This window comes from Melanostigma gelatinosum (assembly GCF_949748355.1).
Source record: "Melanostigma gelatinosum genome assembly, chromosome: 18".
Classification (NCBI taxonomy): domain Eukaryota; kingdom Metazoa; phylum Chordata; class Actinopteri; order Perciformes; family Zoarcidae; genus Melanostigma; species Melanostigma gelatinosum.
Window position 1 is genome coordinate 5,269,371 of NC_136651.1, and position 16,705 is coordinate 5,286,075.

The following is a 16,705-nucleotide window of genomic DNA, read 5'->3' on the forward strand; positions in this document are numbered from 1 at the left end:
TATAACTCTTAAATGCTTAGCCTGTGACAAGGATAATTACTTAGAGCACTTCCCCGTGTGGCCAAGTCTTTTTTTTTTAACATATACTTAACTCCGCAGCAGAGCTGACACAAGAAAAGACGTGCTGTGGTTTCTTCTTTTATGTCACTTTTATCCAACAGCTTTTGTGTCGTATGAATGTGCAAATAAAGAGATTGAGTGCAGAAGACACGGAGAAAGGTGTTTTAGCATGTGGTTTTGTTTATGTATGAGTGAAGCGGAACAGAGTGAGTGAGAGACAGGGTGACAGTGTTATGTCGGCATGTGAAACACAGCGTGTCAATGAATGAGCAAAGTGACACTCATGGTCAAAGGGTGAAGAGATTTCTTTGGTTGGCAGGTCAGAGAGAGTAGCAGAGGATTGGTCGGGTACTCACTCTGCATGCACATCCCATCGGTGCAGTTCTTGGACTGGAGCACCATGCCCTCACAGTCCTTTCCCCCGTTTTTGGGTGCTGGAACGCTGCATTCTCTCCTCCTCCAGTGGGTGCACTCTGTCCCACAGGCGGACCACTTAATCCACTCTGTCCACACGCCATCCACTACCACACAACAGACAGGACGGACGGGGGTAGAGTGAACGAAATGGCCAAATGAGAAGATGAAGACAAATAAGTGCGCGAGTGGGTGAACGTGTGCGTGATTGAGACAGCGGGATATGTGGGAGAGAGACACACACACGTAAGGGTGGAGGCACAAACAGAGTGAAATATGCAAACACAGAGTTGTATCATATTTTATGAATCCCGTTTTTTGTGCACCTATACCCTTTTCCACCCACTACCGAGTGGGTTTATTGTAATTTGATGCCGTACCTGGGCAGAGAGGATTGCACGGCAGCTTCTGAATGCCTTGCCCTTCACAGATGGCGCCGCCGTTGAGTGGGGCTGGGTTGGTGCAGCTGCGTGTGCGTTTCTGGTAACCACGGCCACAGCGGCTGTTACACACCGACCACTCCGTCCATGTCGACCAACCACCATTCACTGGTATACATGGGAATACAACATGTTAAAACATCACTCGCACTACTTGACACAATAAAGAGACAATTTAACAAATGAAATAAAAAGAAGTAAAAGCACAGAGAGACGCAAAGTTAAAAACATTACATTTGGATTTAATTCTGCTATAAATACATCATCTATCATTGCACATTGTAAAATGTATAAAAATAGTTTTCTCTGGTTGTTACTTTGCCATGCAGCCAGACAGTGAATACTGGTCACATTGCTGCATTTTCCATTCACTGATTCCTCCTAATGCCTCTTTTCCCTCTCTCATCCATCTCTGCCAGCGACTAAATCCAGTGCGGAATGACACCAGGGCTTGTGGCTGAGAACAAGTCCGTGGCATTTGAGATGGTGGAACCGGGCCCCTTGGAGCCTCCGACTTTCAAATGTGACACGCTTATGAGTGAAGCCCAAAATATTGGACTCTAGGGGAAGACTGCCAAAGACCCACATTTCTATTATTGTCTGCTCTCTTTCCTCCATGGATCATGGATCTATCTCCTCTCTCCTTCTTTTTCTCCATCGCTCGTGCTCCTGTTCCCAGTGTCCTTGTCGCGAGTTGGGCTGGAACCCACTGGGCTAAAAACACAGTGCATGTTCTAGTGCAACTCTCTCTTATGCTTTGGGTTCCCCAATCTGCTTTATATGTACTTTCACATACAGCACAACTGTGCAAGTACCCAATTTTGATTAAAAAGCAAAGGACAGCACGAACAGACGCAGTGGCTTGTTGTACTTTCAGTCAAGGAGGAGCTGACATGAAAGCAGTTATTCAACGCTCGTGACAGGAAAGCCTTGCGCAGACAGCAACCCTTGTCCCTGAAATCGGCTCTCTTGGATTTACAATTTGTGTTTCTTTATCGCCCTTACATTGACCCCCACTAGCCACATTGTTCTTAATGTTCATGAGCCAGTGATGAGGGAATTATAGATTTGAAACTCGACCCCGGTTAAAGTATCAGTTTCAAGCATCTGTTCACGTTTGTCTCGTGTCCGTATCCATCCGCATGCACGCAACAAAACCTCTTTATTCACTCTGAAAGTGCACAGCCTCGAGCACACGTTGTTCAACTTCACAGCCGTGCTGTGCAATAACAGGCACGTTAGCTGATGTTGGGGAAACAGTGGGTGGGTCTGTGTGAAACCACAGCAGGGGTCTCTTTAAGTATGGCTCAGCCACATCAGCACCTCGCTTACAGTTCAGAAACATCACTTATCTTCCATTCCTTGCACACCTTCCGGCATGAACAAAATGAGCAAATGTTACACGCCCCGGGAGAGAGACGGATTCTGCTTTATGCAGAGTGACTTTGAATTTTTGTTTTTTGGAGTTCAGCTGCCTTCTCATAGGAATTCAACGCTTTTCTTCTGCGCTAGTGTCTGACTTTAGTCATCCCTCATGTGGCCAATAAGGAGAAAGAGGATATGAAAGACGATTGTTTTATCTTATTGACTATGTTGTTGAGTGTTAAGACGGTGCTCGTTTACCATAGACAATGACTGTGGCTGTGGTGCTGCGTCTCTTGGCCACAATGTTCTTAGCGACACAAGTGTAGTTGGCAGTGTCGGAGAGGCGGGCCTGTTTGATGATCAGGTTGTGATCGATGGTGATGTAGAAGTTTCTGTCATCCGCAGGATCAATAACTTCCTCGTTCTTCAACCACTCCACCTGAGGGGAAGGAGAGAGCGCAACTTGAAAAAACAGAGAAAGGACAACGAGCTCGGAGACAACAGAAACGTCTTTTAAACAGCCGCTGTGAGAACATGTGACAGGTTGACCTCATTCAATTGTAGACCAATCACAGCAAAGTGTTTAAACAGCTGTAGTTTTTCTCGTCTCCGACTAACCTCTCAAATAGCAGTGAGTGCCACGAGTAGAGCACAATTGTTTACGTCTCTGAAGGTCCTGCTACAAAAAGTCAATAGCTATCATGCACTTTTTACTCTCCCCATAGAACAAAGCACCACAGTAACAGCAGGATGGTCAGGCAGTAGAGAACATTCCTGAATCTGAGAGTCTCTCTGACCTTTCCTTATGAGTTTCATTTCTCTAAATGATACGGGCGTTGAACTCCTGGCACTATCACAACCATTTAGAGCCTTTATACGGCAGTAAATCACCAAGATCCTTTTTCCCTTCAAGCGGTGTAAAGGTTTTGGAAGGCTTCAAAAAGAATAACATGTGCCGCCTCACACTCTGAAGCCACTTCGATTCAACAATATTTGCTGGTTCTCTGGTTTTCTTCAAAAGGAGCTATCCAGCGATGGGGAGACCTGGCAAATAGCTAACTTCCTGTGTATTGTGATATCCCATGAGGAGCGGGGCCTGATAACAGATAAGACCCTAAGGAGCCGTACAGGCGAAGATCAGTAGGATGTTTATAAAAGATTGTGCTCTTGAGAGATAAAGTATCTCAAAAAAGTGGGACAATAACCTGATATAAGGGCCGCCAAGACAAAACGATGTGCGGGGGCTCACTGTTGTTTGATTTCATAAGAAACACACACATGGCATGGAGCGGTGCCGCGATGTACAAAACATTGGGCGATGTTGTCAGACCAGCATTGTTCGAAGTTTCTCAGGAGAGAAGATGGGCTGATTGTGACTGAGTTACATGCATCACCAGCTTCACCAGTATCTGTGTTTGCGTGACACGACGGATATCAAGGACGCCATCAGCGTCACACCTCAGCAGCGTGCTCCGTTATCCAGTGGGAAGACATTGGAGAGGCTGAGACGAAGGTATGTTCAATACTACACAATTATCTCAGTCAAACTCTGCCTACCCAGTCCTCCTCCACACGAATGCACACAACACTTACATTGTGCAGCCCATAAAACACCTATCACCAAGACAAACTTACATCGGACCAAACACTGGCCGCTTAATATCCAGCTAGAGATATAGTTCTACTTAATATCAGCAGAGCTTTACAGTAAACCTCCGTAAGTGTGATGGATAGTTTATGCTAATTTGGTGCTTATAAGTGTTTTTCGGCATAAACATATATTAGCTGACTCAATCTCGTGGAGAAAGGCAGGATAGGATTCCCTCACAAGCCATCTACTAGCTGAAATTAAACTCTCTCACGAGAGCGCATTGAAACAAAGTGCTGCAGAACATAAGACGCGATGTATCGGCCACTCAGTCGTAGATATATCTTATACGTCATCTTAATTATGAGCGACACTTCCCACATGAAAAAAACAAAACACGTCTTCATATTAGCAGATGCTCATTTCACAACTAGATGTTTAATGAAAGCAGCTTTATCATCACACAAATCAATGAGAACTGCAGTATGGACTGAGACATAAGACAGAAAATATTGAATATATGGTAATAGATGTGTCATTGTCATGCTGTTGGCAATGTCAATTCTGAGGTGTCAGTCTTTCGCATTTTTTGTGAACTTAAACTGTTCAGTAAGCGTGATGGTGCAAATGACTCAGAACGCCTTATAATGATTATAACAGGAATTTATAGCAAAGCCTGTACATATGTGTTAGCTGTATATATTTCGGCGTTTCAGTATATTGCTATTTCGTTGGCTTCCGTTTTAATTTCACTGCAACAAATGTGTGTTGACATCTGCTGAGGTGCCAATTAGACATCTGTCTTGACTTTCAGGAATTCAATAATAACTCACAGAACCGCCCTGAGGTTTCAACACCGAGATATCCTTTATAAAAGTCATCTTATAATACACATTAGAAATAAGGTACAAAACTCCTGTGCATTATCTTGATCTCAAACCTGCAATCATAATGAAAGCATAACGCACTATTACCACTCCATCATTAACAGGGAGGCTACAGTGATCAGAGTGAATGCATCAGTGTATTCATTGAACATGTTCATGTCGATTTTTGTATTTTTTTGTTCCAATAACACCACTCATTTTAAAACTGAATGACACGAACAAAAATGACAAACATGACCAAAGAGAAGGACCCTTGCATTTAGGGAACAAAGACGATTGCCATTTTGTGTCCTTTGTTCCCTGTGTCATGTTGAAAAGCCCAATAAAGCAAATAAAGATGATGCAAACAAGAGAAACGATGGGTTTTTGTTGACGTCATAAATATTTAGAGCTCACATCAGTGTGTGCAGAGCACAGGATATTAGTAAGTAAAAGGCCTATTCTTCAAATCGAGACGGACGGCGCAAAAGTGAGCAACAGTTCACCCATCATTTATTCTGTACCGACTATAATTAGGACTCATTAATAAAACCGGAGATGAAAAGGTAAGCCAATCTACAGCACACTTGTGTAAAGCTTTCAAATGATCTGCAGAAGATTACATCTCATATAGCATTTGTCCAACTTTCTCGCAAGCCAACAGACTTAATCACACACGCGCACACACACACACACACACACACACGCACACACAGCTCGTTAGCATCTGATTGGCAGTGAAACATCCGGAGAGGTAATTGGCACATTTCTTGTCATTAACGAAGGGAAATTGCCACATGTCAGCTGTCTTAAAGAGAGGGAGTCATCTGGTCGGAGACAGCCAAGTGACAGAGCAGGAGAGAGAGAGAAAGAGAGAGACAGCAAGAAAGATACCTGAACCTAGAGAAGACGTGCAGGAGACAAACAGAAAGTCAGACAGGCAGGCACAAGACAGAGAGGAAGAGATAGATGAGTGGGAGGATGGCCAGTAGTCATCATCACTGAGAGGCAAGGAGCACGAGACGGAATGAAGACAGGGAACGGCGAAAAGGTTACAAAGAGGTGACTTTGTCTTGAAGAGGTGTTGACTATGAGTGAGTAATAAAAGGGAAAAACTGGAGCTAAACAAAAGAGAGCAATGACTGAGAGGAGACATCTTTTTCATCTCTGGAAACTCCACAGACCAGAATACATCTGGTGCGATTAAGGAAAAATAATAAAGAAAAAGAAATTGCAAAATTCCTGGAATATTCAAGGTATAAACTTTCCAGTGGAATTGAAGGGAATGCATGCCTGTTGTAACGGGTGCGCGTGTTCAGGTCTTTCGAGGGACCCACCATTGGGGTCTACAGCCTCAATACGTCGCTTGGGACGCAGCTTCAGCATCCTTCCACCGTCACTTCTTCTCCCACGAGCAAAGCACAACTGGCTGCAGACCAGACTGTGACCATCGAGTGGGATGCGTCTGTGCTCTGTGCCAAGCACAGCACCAATTTACCCAATATACAAAACACACTGTACACAATCCGCTCACTTGTTAAGCACCAGTACACAATCCACTCACTTGTTAAGAACCAGTGCAAGGCAACAACATTCACTGACTCATCCCGGTTGTGTCAGAAATAGAACGTACAGCAGAGTGTGGGGGTGGAGAGGGCTGTGAAAAGGAAGAACAGGGAGAGAGAAAAAGACTCCTGTGTGAGACTCCTCTACAGAGAAGTCATTTTGAGCTCTCCTGCTCCTCCACGTGAAGCCTAACTATCCATCTGATGTCATTTATTCATTTCCCTTTTTTCATAGCATATACCCGCCGCAGGCTTGAATGACACACCTGGAGGATGAACCACAAGAGGTTACAAACTGATTATGCAATCACTTACTATGAGACAACAAGCCATATGCTCTGCATCTGCCTCCATGACAATAATGGAAATGTGAGCTGTGTAAATATTAAGAAGCTGAAATGCGCCAAGATGTGATATATTGAGGTGTGATGGGTGTGAATGTTTGTTTGTGTGTGTGCGCCGGTATTACTTGTTTTTCTGACGGTGTATGTGGAGGAGAGAGGGTGAGGTAACAGAGATGGAGTTGGAGTGGTTCCGGTGATCATACAGAAGACAGATAACTGAGACTTGAGCCAGGAGTAATGGCCTCCTCCAGCTCAGTCCTGCCTTAAGCGCTCCACATTCTGCTGAAGGAGAACAGCCATTTCTTAAGCCCGCTCCAAGGACAGCCAGACACTTCATTGCTGCAACACAACTCTCTCCGTTTTCTCCTGCACAGTTCGTATGCCTCTTCAAATGTGATTCCTAAACACTCACTGCCTACAGTGCAAGCAACATGAAGTTGGGGGGGAGTTTATGTTTTCACCACTCTCTTTTTCTCCATTTATTCGGGAGGCATAAAAAAATAAACATTTGTTCAAAAAATTGGCGTATGAATCATCCTTGGTCGACGAAACGGTTGATTATATTTTGATGGTGATGATGTGACGATGGGATAGCTGCCATTACATTGCACATTTTGGTTTTAAGCCAAAATTGTGCTACGTTTGAGTGTGGGTGGACAAGTAGTTGGCTGCGGAGAGACATGGCACATTAATGCCGTATTATGTGAAATATTAAATATACTAGAATAAATATTGCTCAGCCTGCTGCTTTGCAAGGTGCAGAGCTGTGTGATACACTGTGTGCATGCAGTCCTTGGTCTCCCCAAGTCTCTTCCAGCCTTTAGAAAAGCTCAGTTGATAACGCCACCGTGGGAGAGGGTCTCTGTGCACGAGAGGTCAGAACTCTCTTTGTATGCAATACAACCTTCAGGAGTAAGGATAAAAAAAAGCTGGAACCGATTCACAAGTTCATTGTAACCAGTTTGAAAATAATTTTAAAGTGATAAAGAAACGGTTTCATCTCAGAACGAGAACTCCCTCATTTACGTCTCATTGCCGTGTTAACAGAAAATACCACGAGGCATCCAGCAATTGACCTTCCCTACGAGAGAAGGGTGATTTCTATCATTTTAAGCCCTTTTTGGAACTGTAAACAAAGAAGCTGTGTTTACCTTGAGGGCTTGGGAGAAAGCGGTGATGGTAGTTGAACCAGTGATTCAAAATACAAAGATTGGCAAGGGGGTGTTTCAATACACACGCCGCTCTTGTAGTTCATACATGTAGTTTCTTGGATTTGTTTTCTAGTATCAGTTTATCTTTGCATCATTCTCGAGCCCCAAGAAAGTGCTTCTTGTCTTGTCGTGAATTATATCTTCTTTTCTTTCTCATAGGTGGTCCGATGGAATGCATGCACAGAATAAAACCCTGGGGTCCAAAGCTGTCCATGTAAATGTTTGTTAAGGCCTGACCCAGCGGAGGCAACAGTAGGAAAGTGCAGGGACTTACAGAGGACAGCAGCACTCACACATGTTGGGCTATTAGAGTAAATCACAGCCTTTGCAAAGGGAAACTATACAGTGATTGACAGGTGGGTGCCTAAAGGGCAATTGGTTGGTTGCCGGGGGGGGGGGGGGGGGGGGTTTGGTCTGCCCTCCTGACATATTCTCTCCCATGGGTAACCGAAATGAAAACACACTTCCTGTTTCACTGGGCACTGAAGTGTTGTTACTCTTGACATTCCTGGCCCCCCTCATACACCACACTATACAGCATTTTGACTGGGATGAAGCACTCAGACATTTTTTTGACAAGGTGACCCGATGAGCGGCAGACTGCGCTACGCCCATTAAGCCCATTTACCGCCATTTACATGGTCTGATGTGTGGAAAAGGTGAACGCTGGATCTCCATAAAGAGCAACAGTCAAGTTTTTCGAGCCAGATTAGATTTAATAACGTAACAGTCAATGCTGTGATTCATTACAGGCACATTTAGTGAATAAGAAAAAAGGTAAGAAAACATCATTTGAGCTAAAGAACAAAATCTACTGTCTCTATGGATTCACGTAATGCATGTGAAGCCCTTGAATTGGGCTCTGGCTGCTGAGTGTGAAGTAAAGATCTTTACGTTTCCTAGCTTTCTTCTCAGTAAAGCCAGTGGACTTAATCGCGGCAGCAGGGCTTCTTCCCTGCAGAGCATCAATGACTCGTTACCCATGATAACGCGGCAGGACCCCGGCCGACTGAGGAGATGCCTGAATTAAAAAGCCGCTTCCATGGAAACAGGCTCAGCAGCTCACAGTGCTGCATCACCTCTGAACTCTTGTCTTTCTCTCGGGGCTGTGACAAGTGCTCTGAAGTGGAGATGGAGGGCATGGGAGAAGAAAAGAGAAAGGAACAATAACGCTGCATTCTTTCACAAGGAGATTTAAGCCAATTTTATGAGCCTGCCACATGTTCTCGAGTATGAAAAGAGGCTATTGTTACTTCTGTAGAGGCCCTTAAGAAGAAGAAAGAGCTTCATTGAGGTATTAAAAGAGAATGATCAGTGTTAAGCTGAGGGAAAGTTTTCCATCCCCATCTTTACCTTTACTCTATCTATGGCCAGCGCTCAGCGTGTGAGCGCACGTAATACAGAAACCAAGCCTTTCCTGCCAAATCCCTCCCTCTCCCTTCCGTCCAATAATAGTCTCGACAGTTACATTTTCCTTCTGCTTTTGATTAAGTATATATCAAATATTCATGGAAATGTGTAACAATGACTTTTAGGGGGCCCTGGTGAGTGTCTAATATATTCAGACTATACAAGACGTTCAGATGACTGAATCCGTGTGCTATTTCAGAAACCTCACTCGCAGTACTTCTGTCTTTTGAGGCCAAAGTTCCATTGGTAATGGTCGCAAGGAGAGCCAAAATAAATGTCGGCTGCTTGTTTTCTTTGTGTGTGTGTGTGTGTGTATGCGTGTGTGTGTGTGTGTGTGTGTATTCCACAACTCCGGGACTATCTGTACACCAGAAAATCGATGGATGAAGTTTGAATAACCTGTCAAAACAAAAGGGCCAGGATGCCTCAAACTCAACTGCGAATATGAAAACCTCTGAGATGTCGGAACTGTTTCATGTCTTCTTTTTTTTACGAAAAGTCGCTGCACCATCACAGGAGCAAAGCTGATTATTCAGCATAATGTTTAATTTTCGGGGCAACAGCCGCTGCAGGAAGCCAACAGAGACACAAAACCACTTAAATAGAATAACAGGACGTCATTACTGTGGTAAACCATCGTGAAAACCTATAATGTAAATCATCTGTAAAGTGGGAAGTTGAAGAGGGAACACAAGACCGACGCTGGATGACATCAAATAGCTCAGTTCCACTTTGTAATCTGAGATGAAAACGAATTGTGAACGACTGACTTTGATTTTTGAGAACGTGGGCTTTGCAGCTCTGAGGATGTATCTGTGTGTGGGGGGTGAGTTACTTTGCCAACTCTTCGTCAAAAACAGCTGCAACAATGTGGCATTAAAGCTGATCTCAACAAAATATCTTCATTAAAACTGAAGTAAAAGAGTCAGCGCTCGCAACTATTATAATGTTGTGTGTTTGAAGCTAAAATCCTGTGTAAATGACTGTAATGTAATGTAATGTGTGCCTGGGCACACAGTCGTGTTAATGTCCTTGCTGGAGCCCCGACATGTGGAAAAGCGGGGATGTGACAGTTCATGCGCAGTCAGCACAGTGTGTGTGTGTGTGTGTGTGTGTGTGTGTGTGTGTGTGTGTGTGTGTGTGTGTGTGTGCCACACAGCACAATGCCCATCACATACAGTCCACATGATTGAACAAAAGTGCTGTAAGAGCATGGGTTTTATGGCTCAGTCAAAGCCTGCCATTCCGCCAGCTTCTCCCTCGCAAGGCAAAGCCCTGTAACGGAAGCCCAGAGCGAACTGACAGCCCACTGGAGGCCTGACAACAACCCACCGGATCCAACCCCGACAAACCTCAACAGCTCCTCTCCCTCTGCCTTCAGCCTCTCTCATCCCCTCCATGTTATTTTTTTTTGTCTTAGAGTGGGTGAAATATGACATATCCTTCCTTCACAACGGCTGCTACACATTTCTGCAGATTCATATGTAACCACAGACTGAGCCCATCTGCTTTTTTTTCCTCCGAGGCTTTTTCTCCGGCGGGCTTGTGCGAGAAAAGCCCTGAAAAACACAGATGAAAAAGCAGCATTCGGTTTTGTCCTTTTTCCCACTGAGGCAGCTGTGTTTGAGTTCGGAAAAAATAATTGAGGAAAAACAACTTGTGGAACGGAACTGTTCTTTCTTTTGTCCCCATGAGGTAAGTGTGAGTAATTAAAGAAGCTAAAAAAGGGCCTCTGTACACACAAAATCCAACTTGATCATGGAAGGAAAAGTAAACAATCACTGCTCTTAGTCAGGATACAGAAAATGATGCATGCTGGGAGAATTTTAAACAATATGTTCTTTCTTCTTTATTTATTTTTTAAAAGAGGTGAACTGCCTGCTACAAACTCCGAACATCATATCCTAAATGTTGACCTCATAATATAAAAATTTGAATTAAAATGTTCCCAGTAAAATTTTACTTTTCCTCTCGTGTGTTGAATAGATGGCTAGTTTGGTGATGGGTAACTACATTAAAACAACACTGATTCTACTTGATCACACACACTTTTACCCAGACTGAACACACAGTAAATGTTGGCAAGCCTCTTATTCATTCATTGAAAATCGATGTTGCCACAGCGACTCCATATCTCAGAAAGCATAGATGTGTCATGATTGGACCCCAGCTGAGTCTTTAATCGCTGCACAGAGCCTGTCAGCACTTTCAGCGGGGATAAATGCTGTGCAGTTCCACTCACTTAACTCGGCTTTTCCTGGTCAATCACGAGCCTTTACAGAGTTCAGGTCCAACACCCCCAACTCAAAAAAATAAAACCACTCTTTCATCCTCTATTTATGTTCCTGCAATCACAACTGAGCCTTTTCAAATGCAGCGGTAACAGTGCTCTCCTGTAGGGTAGGGAGGAAGCAGAGCAGGGAGCTGATATTGGCTGAGCTAAGGTAACACGGGGACACAACTGGTTTTATTCTTTTTTCCCCGCTGCAGATAATTAGAATTTTTTTTCTCCTCTGACCAAATTGCAGGGACTGGCCGATGTTCAGGAAATACCCAAACAGTCTAAATAGCTCCGGCAGTGGTGGAAAAATGTCCTTATCTGAGCGCTGGACCGTGTCCCATTAATTCAGTGTTATATTATTACAACTTCTGAAATGAGCAGAGTTCAAAACTAAGGAAAATTCTGCTATCAACACAGTTTCTATGTGTCATGAAATAACAGAACCATTGACTGGTCTTATGAAAACATAGAATACATCTTAATAAATACATACGCTAAATATACAATGACGGATATTTTAGCTCCCCATTATATACAACAAAAACAAAGTAATCACACCAGAAACGATGGCGACATTTCAGCTGAAATGAAAAACGGTCAGTGAAGCGCTTCACATAAACCTCTTTGCAGAGCAGCCAGTTTATTGGATTTGAGATGAGAACTTTTGGCTGGGCTTAGCCTGGATAATCACAACTGCCTGCATTTCTATGGTGAACATGTAGAAGTGCATATTAGAACATATCTTTTCAAACTACAAAATATAACGATCCTAACAACCACAATTCAGTGGCCCAATGAAATGTGTTTTGAACCTTACCTCAGCAGCTGGGATGCCTTCAGGTGGGCGACATTGGAGCAACACTTCCTGTTCGAGGGACACTTCCTTCCCAAGAGGTTCCTGGTCAAATGTCTTCCGCAGGTCTACAATGGACAGAAGCACATTGTGTATCAATATTTACTTATAGCTCATTGACAGGGCTATTTAAAAGCTATGTTAAATGTTAAATACTGATTAAATCAATAATATAGTATTGGTATACCAGCAATAAATGTGTTTGAATGTTAGAAACATTAACGGCTTCATTTCTATCTCCCTCTCTCCTTCAGCTAACAGACAAACCTCCCTGAAGTGAGATGTAGAGAAGATAGATAGAAGGGGATCTCTCGCCCTCCAATGAAAAACGAATATGTTTGCGGCGTGAGAGCCCTGACGGAGTAGTGCAGGGCAGAGATAGTGGAGCTGACAGGGCAGGATTACTGAAGGTGTCATGCTACACTGGAACCCAAAGCCCATTAGACATATATCATAACCTGCTGCACAGACTGAGGCAGGCACAGTGGGCATCGTACACAACAACAGAGGGGAGGGGAGAGAGAAGGGAGAGAAGAGGAATTAATGGAGGACTTACAGCACCATTTGGGAACTTTGGAGTTACTGAAGCATCACATCTACAATCAAACCTCCAAACTCCACTGATAACATTTCCACAGCCGTTCCAATATTCTTGGCAGAAACAGTTTTAAAAGCCTTTTTACGGAGACATTTAATCAAAAGCAGGAACGACATCCAATGCAGCATGCTCTCACATGTCTTTCCTATACAACAATTATACATACAGAAGCAACTTTGCCAACCTTAAACCAAGGCCAGTCCTGCTAAGAAAGGCAAGCATGACGGAAGAGTGGGAGAAACCAAGTTGGAAATGATATCTGTGCGAAGACTACAAGCTGAGAGGTTTCAGTCAACCATTACATCAAGCTCAGACCTTGAAGGGTTGGACTAAGCAGGAAACATACATGTTAAAAGACTGAGATGCAGCTCTAATAAAACTGCAAAAAACAGTAAGATGCGTGTTGGGGGTCTGTGTTTACTTCACTTTTAATGTCCAGGTTTCTGATACCGACACATTTCTTCAGTTCCTCCTCTACTGACACCCAACCGTGTCCATGGAAACAAACCCAGAAATAACCCCGGTAAAGCAATTCAGCAAACGATATGGCAGATCTTATACACAGAACACTATTATCACAGTAATGGACTGCTACTGACATTGTGTGTTCGGATAAAAAAGAAAGTATTTTAGATCACGGTACAACAGCACATTGGTTGGGAATTCAAGGTTTAGATGAGAGTTGAGTGTCGATTAAAAGCACCTTCAGATGTGCAGTGACACATGGCAGAATTTGTACTTCAGAAGTTGAAGCAGACTGCACATAATAAGTACAATGTACAATGTAATAGGCTACAGTAGGCACGTCTATAAATGTAAATAACTGTTCCTCAATGTGTGGGGAGACTGCGGGACGTGTGTGAATGGATATAGGAAGGACAGATTTTACGTATTCATCACTACTGTAGAATATAGAGAAGACAGCCTTAAAACATGATCAAAACAGAGGTTCAATTTACCGATTTCATCACTTTGTTCAATAGCTACTACATGAGGACACATTATACTTAAATAGAGACACTTCACTCTTCAGCTAACGGTGCCACTTTCCCTGCAGGAGAAACTAGATCATGTTCTTATTACAGACTACATGATCAGGCTACACCTGGAGGCCCCAGAGAACACACAGTCATTTTAAGGTTCATTTTTTTTATTTGGAAAAATGAACCTTAAAAATAACAAATTCAATCCATGTCCCAATTCCACCTGTGAGTATGCATGTCTTCAGGGGAATAATAACCCTAACTCCACAATTTCAATGTATTATAAAAGCCAAAAAAGTGTGAGTGTTGAATTGAAAGCAATTTCTGTAAAGGTCTGGTATGAAATTAAAAGAAGGAATGACTGGAGGGGCATATTGTGTGACGTATAAAGCTTTATGGAATTTGATCCGAGGACCAACAGTTTGTTTTTATTACGATGGAAAGGCAAGGAAAGGAAAGGAGGCAGCAAAACGACGTCTCAAAGGGACACTGCTGTTTGAAGTTGTAAGAGTCGTTCTACTGCTGCTCTGATGTCAGAACGACAATGTGGAGATGAACGCGAGTTCAAACTGCCTCCACGAGATAAAAGAAGCTGTAGTCACAGTATGACGGGTGAGGAGGAGAAGCAGGCACACCGTCTCCTACACAGGAACACACTTCATGCTGTACACAGTATATGCACTGCAGACAAATCCAATAAATAAAACATGAATTCTCCATAAACCTATGAAGAGCCAGTCAGTCTTCCCTGGCTGCTCGGTGTGTCGTATTGTAGCAGAATGGACCATGATGCCTAGCAGCCATACTGGTGTCGATGGTACGGTGCTAGCAGGTTTTGGTTTGGTGTGTTTATCATGAGAAGGAGTAAATACTGAATAACCTCCTTAAACCCAAGCAATCAAAACAAAAAGGTTTTGTTGCCACATAAGCTTGTTTTGGATATTTCTGTTTTTGTTTCCAGAAAACCCACCTCGTCTGTATTTCATTCTTTTAGTGTCTGTTCCTCAACTACCTCCACTTATTGTACAAAACATAAACACCACAGATAGCCTGAATTAAATGATTAGAATGAATTGCATTGGCCAGTGTGTGTGAGTATATGTCAAATATTCATGCTTTTTATTTATTTTTTATTCGCTTGTTGTAGCAGATCAACTACAGCTTGTTCAACCAGAATTGAACACCCAGTGCTTGTTTTGTTAATTCCATCATCCTTTGCAAACCTTTGACGTTCCTCTTGATGAAAATAAGTAAGTAGCATGCAAGTGATTCTTTTTGCGCCGCATATTTCATTGGGTTGTGGGTTTAAATGATGCTCCCCCTCCTCACTCCTCGTAACCCTGAGCAGTACCGTGGGACACTGAAGGGCGGGGGGGCCAGCTGAGTCGACATTCCTGTGGGAGTCGCACGATCCACTCCTCGGCAGATAAACACTTCCAGCCTCGCTCGCCCTCAGAAGGATTCACATATGACAACATCACCGTAAGTGGGAACAGTTTGGCTGCTTTTCATGCTAAATTACACCAGCCTTACACTTCGGAGGCTTCCTCGCTGAGTGAATCATAAGGTACTGATGCGGACCTAGATTAGGAATGACCATGGAGACTCGTAAAATTTGAATGCTACAAACAAACAAGAAAATCAATTTCCAGCTTTCTCAGTTAACTTCACCCTTCGACAATCTTTTGAAAGGCATTTCAGTTGATTTGATTCATTTATTTAATTTGGTTGTATGCACATGCTTTTATTGCCTCTCTTTTTGGCAAGAAATCACTGCTCCCCAACTATGGAGGCCAATCAAAACGGTTTTGTGGAGGTCACAAGAAGAAAAGGCAATCGCAGGGAATTTACACATTCATCCTCCTGCAGGCACACAGAATCTCTCAATACTTTTAGCCAGACCCGCCTTTTTTTAAGGTCTAAAAAGCCAGCTCTTCAACACAACAACCCCTTAACTTGCCAGCGCTGGCGCTGACTCACCGTCTGATTAAACTGTGTATGTTTAGATGATGGGAGAGGAAAGGAAAACAAGCCCAGTTTCCATTAGCCTAACAGGATCGAGCCCGGCTCTGAAGAAGCCTGCCTGAAGAGAGAGCACAGCGGAGGAGCTAATCCATTCAGCAGAAGCTAATGGGAGGGGAAGAGGGGTCCATTGTGATTTGAGGGATAGGTTCGTGCTGGAAGGCTGCTCATCATGGGTGATTATAGGAGGTGGAGCAGCGGGAATGGGCTCGGCGGGGGAGACTGAGAGGCATGATTCAGATTCACCGGGCTAGTATCACAGCAGCAAGTGGTAATGAGACGAGCTGCTGGTGTTTGAAAAAGAGGGATTACACTGAATTCAAAAGAGCAACTGTACAGAAAACAGGGGGAAACCATAAAAGAGCGAGAGAGTGAGAGACACAGCAATATGTAGATGAAGGGAAAGAAAAAGAGAATTAGGTGAGATCAAAATCGAGAGGGACAGATATTGTATTTGACGTTACCAAGTGAAACCGATGGCATTGACTCGTACTGGTGCTACTCTGCAGAACTGTAGAGTGAAAATGAAATCATTCCGACAGTGGCGCAGAGTTGCCGGCCAAACAGCGATCTCCCCATCGCGCCCTCTCCAGCAGTGATAACAATACATTTGATGCAAACTACAATACACGCTGCAAGTGTGTGTTGGTTGCCACATGTCAGTCACAATGAAGTGACGATTGAAATGACTTAGTCAGGAGTTGA

At 43.5% G+C, this 16,705-nt stretch overlaps 1 protein-coding gene across 2 annotated transcripts in view; it reads right to left on the reverse strand.

Moving 5' to 3' along the window:
- Positions 1-16,705, reverse strand: part of unc5cb (unc-5 netrin receptor Cb) — a 99,168-nt gene that overhangs the window by 19,911 nt on the left and 62,552 nt on the right. For both annotated transcript variants that reach the window (XM_079289697.1, XM_079289696.1), the window contains exons 4-7: positions 12,362-12,465; positions 2,538-2,718; positions 855-1,022; positions 417-581 (exon numbers count right to left, since the gene is read on the reverse strand). In XM_079289697.1, the coding sequence (XP_079145823.1) occupies positions 417-581; positions 855-1,022; positions 2,538-2,718; positions 12,362-12,465 (618 nt within the window). The remainder of the gene's footprint in view (positions 1-416; positions 582-854; positions 1,023-2,537; positions 2,719-12,361; positions 12,466-16,705) is intronic.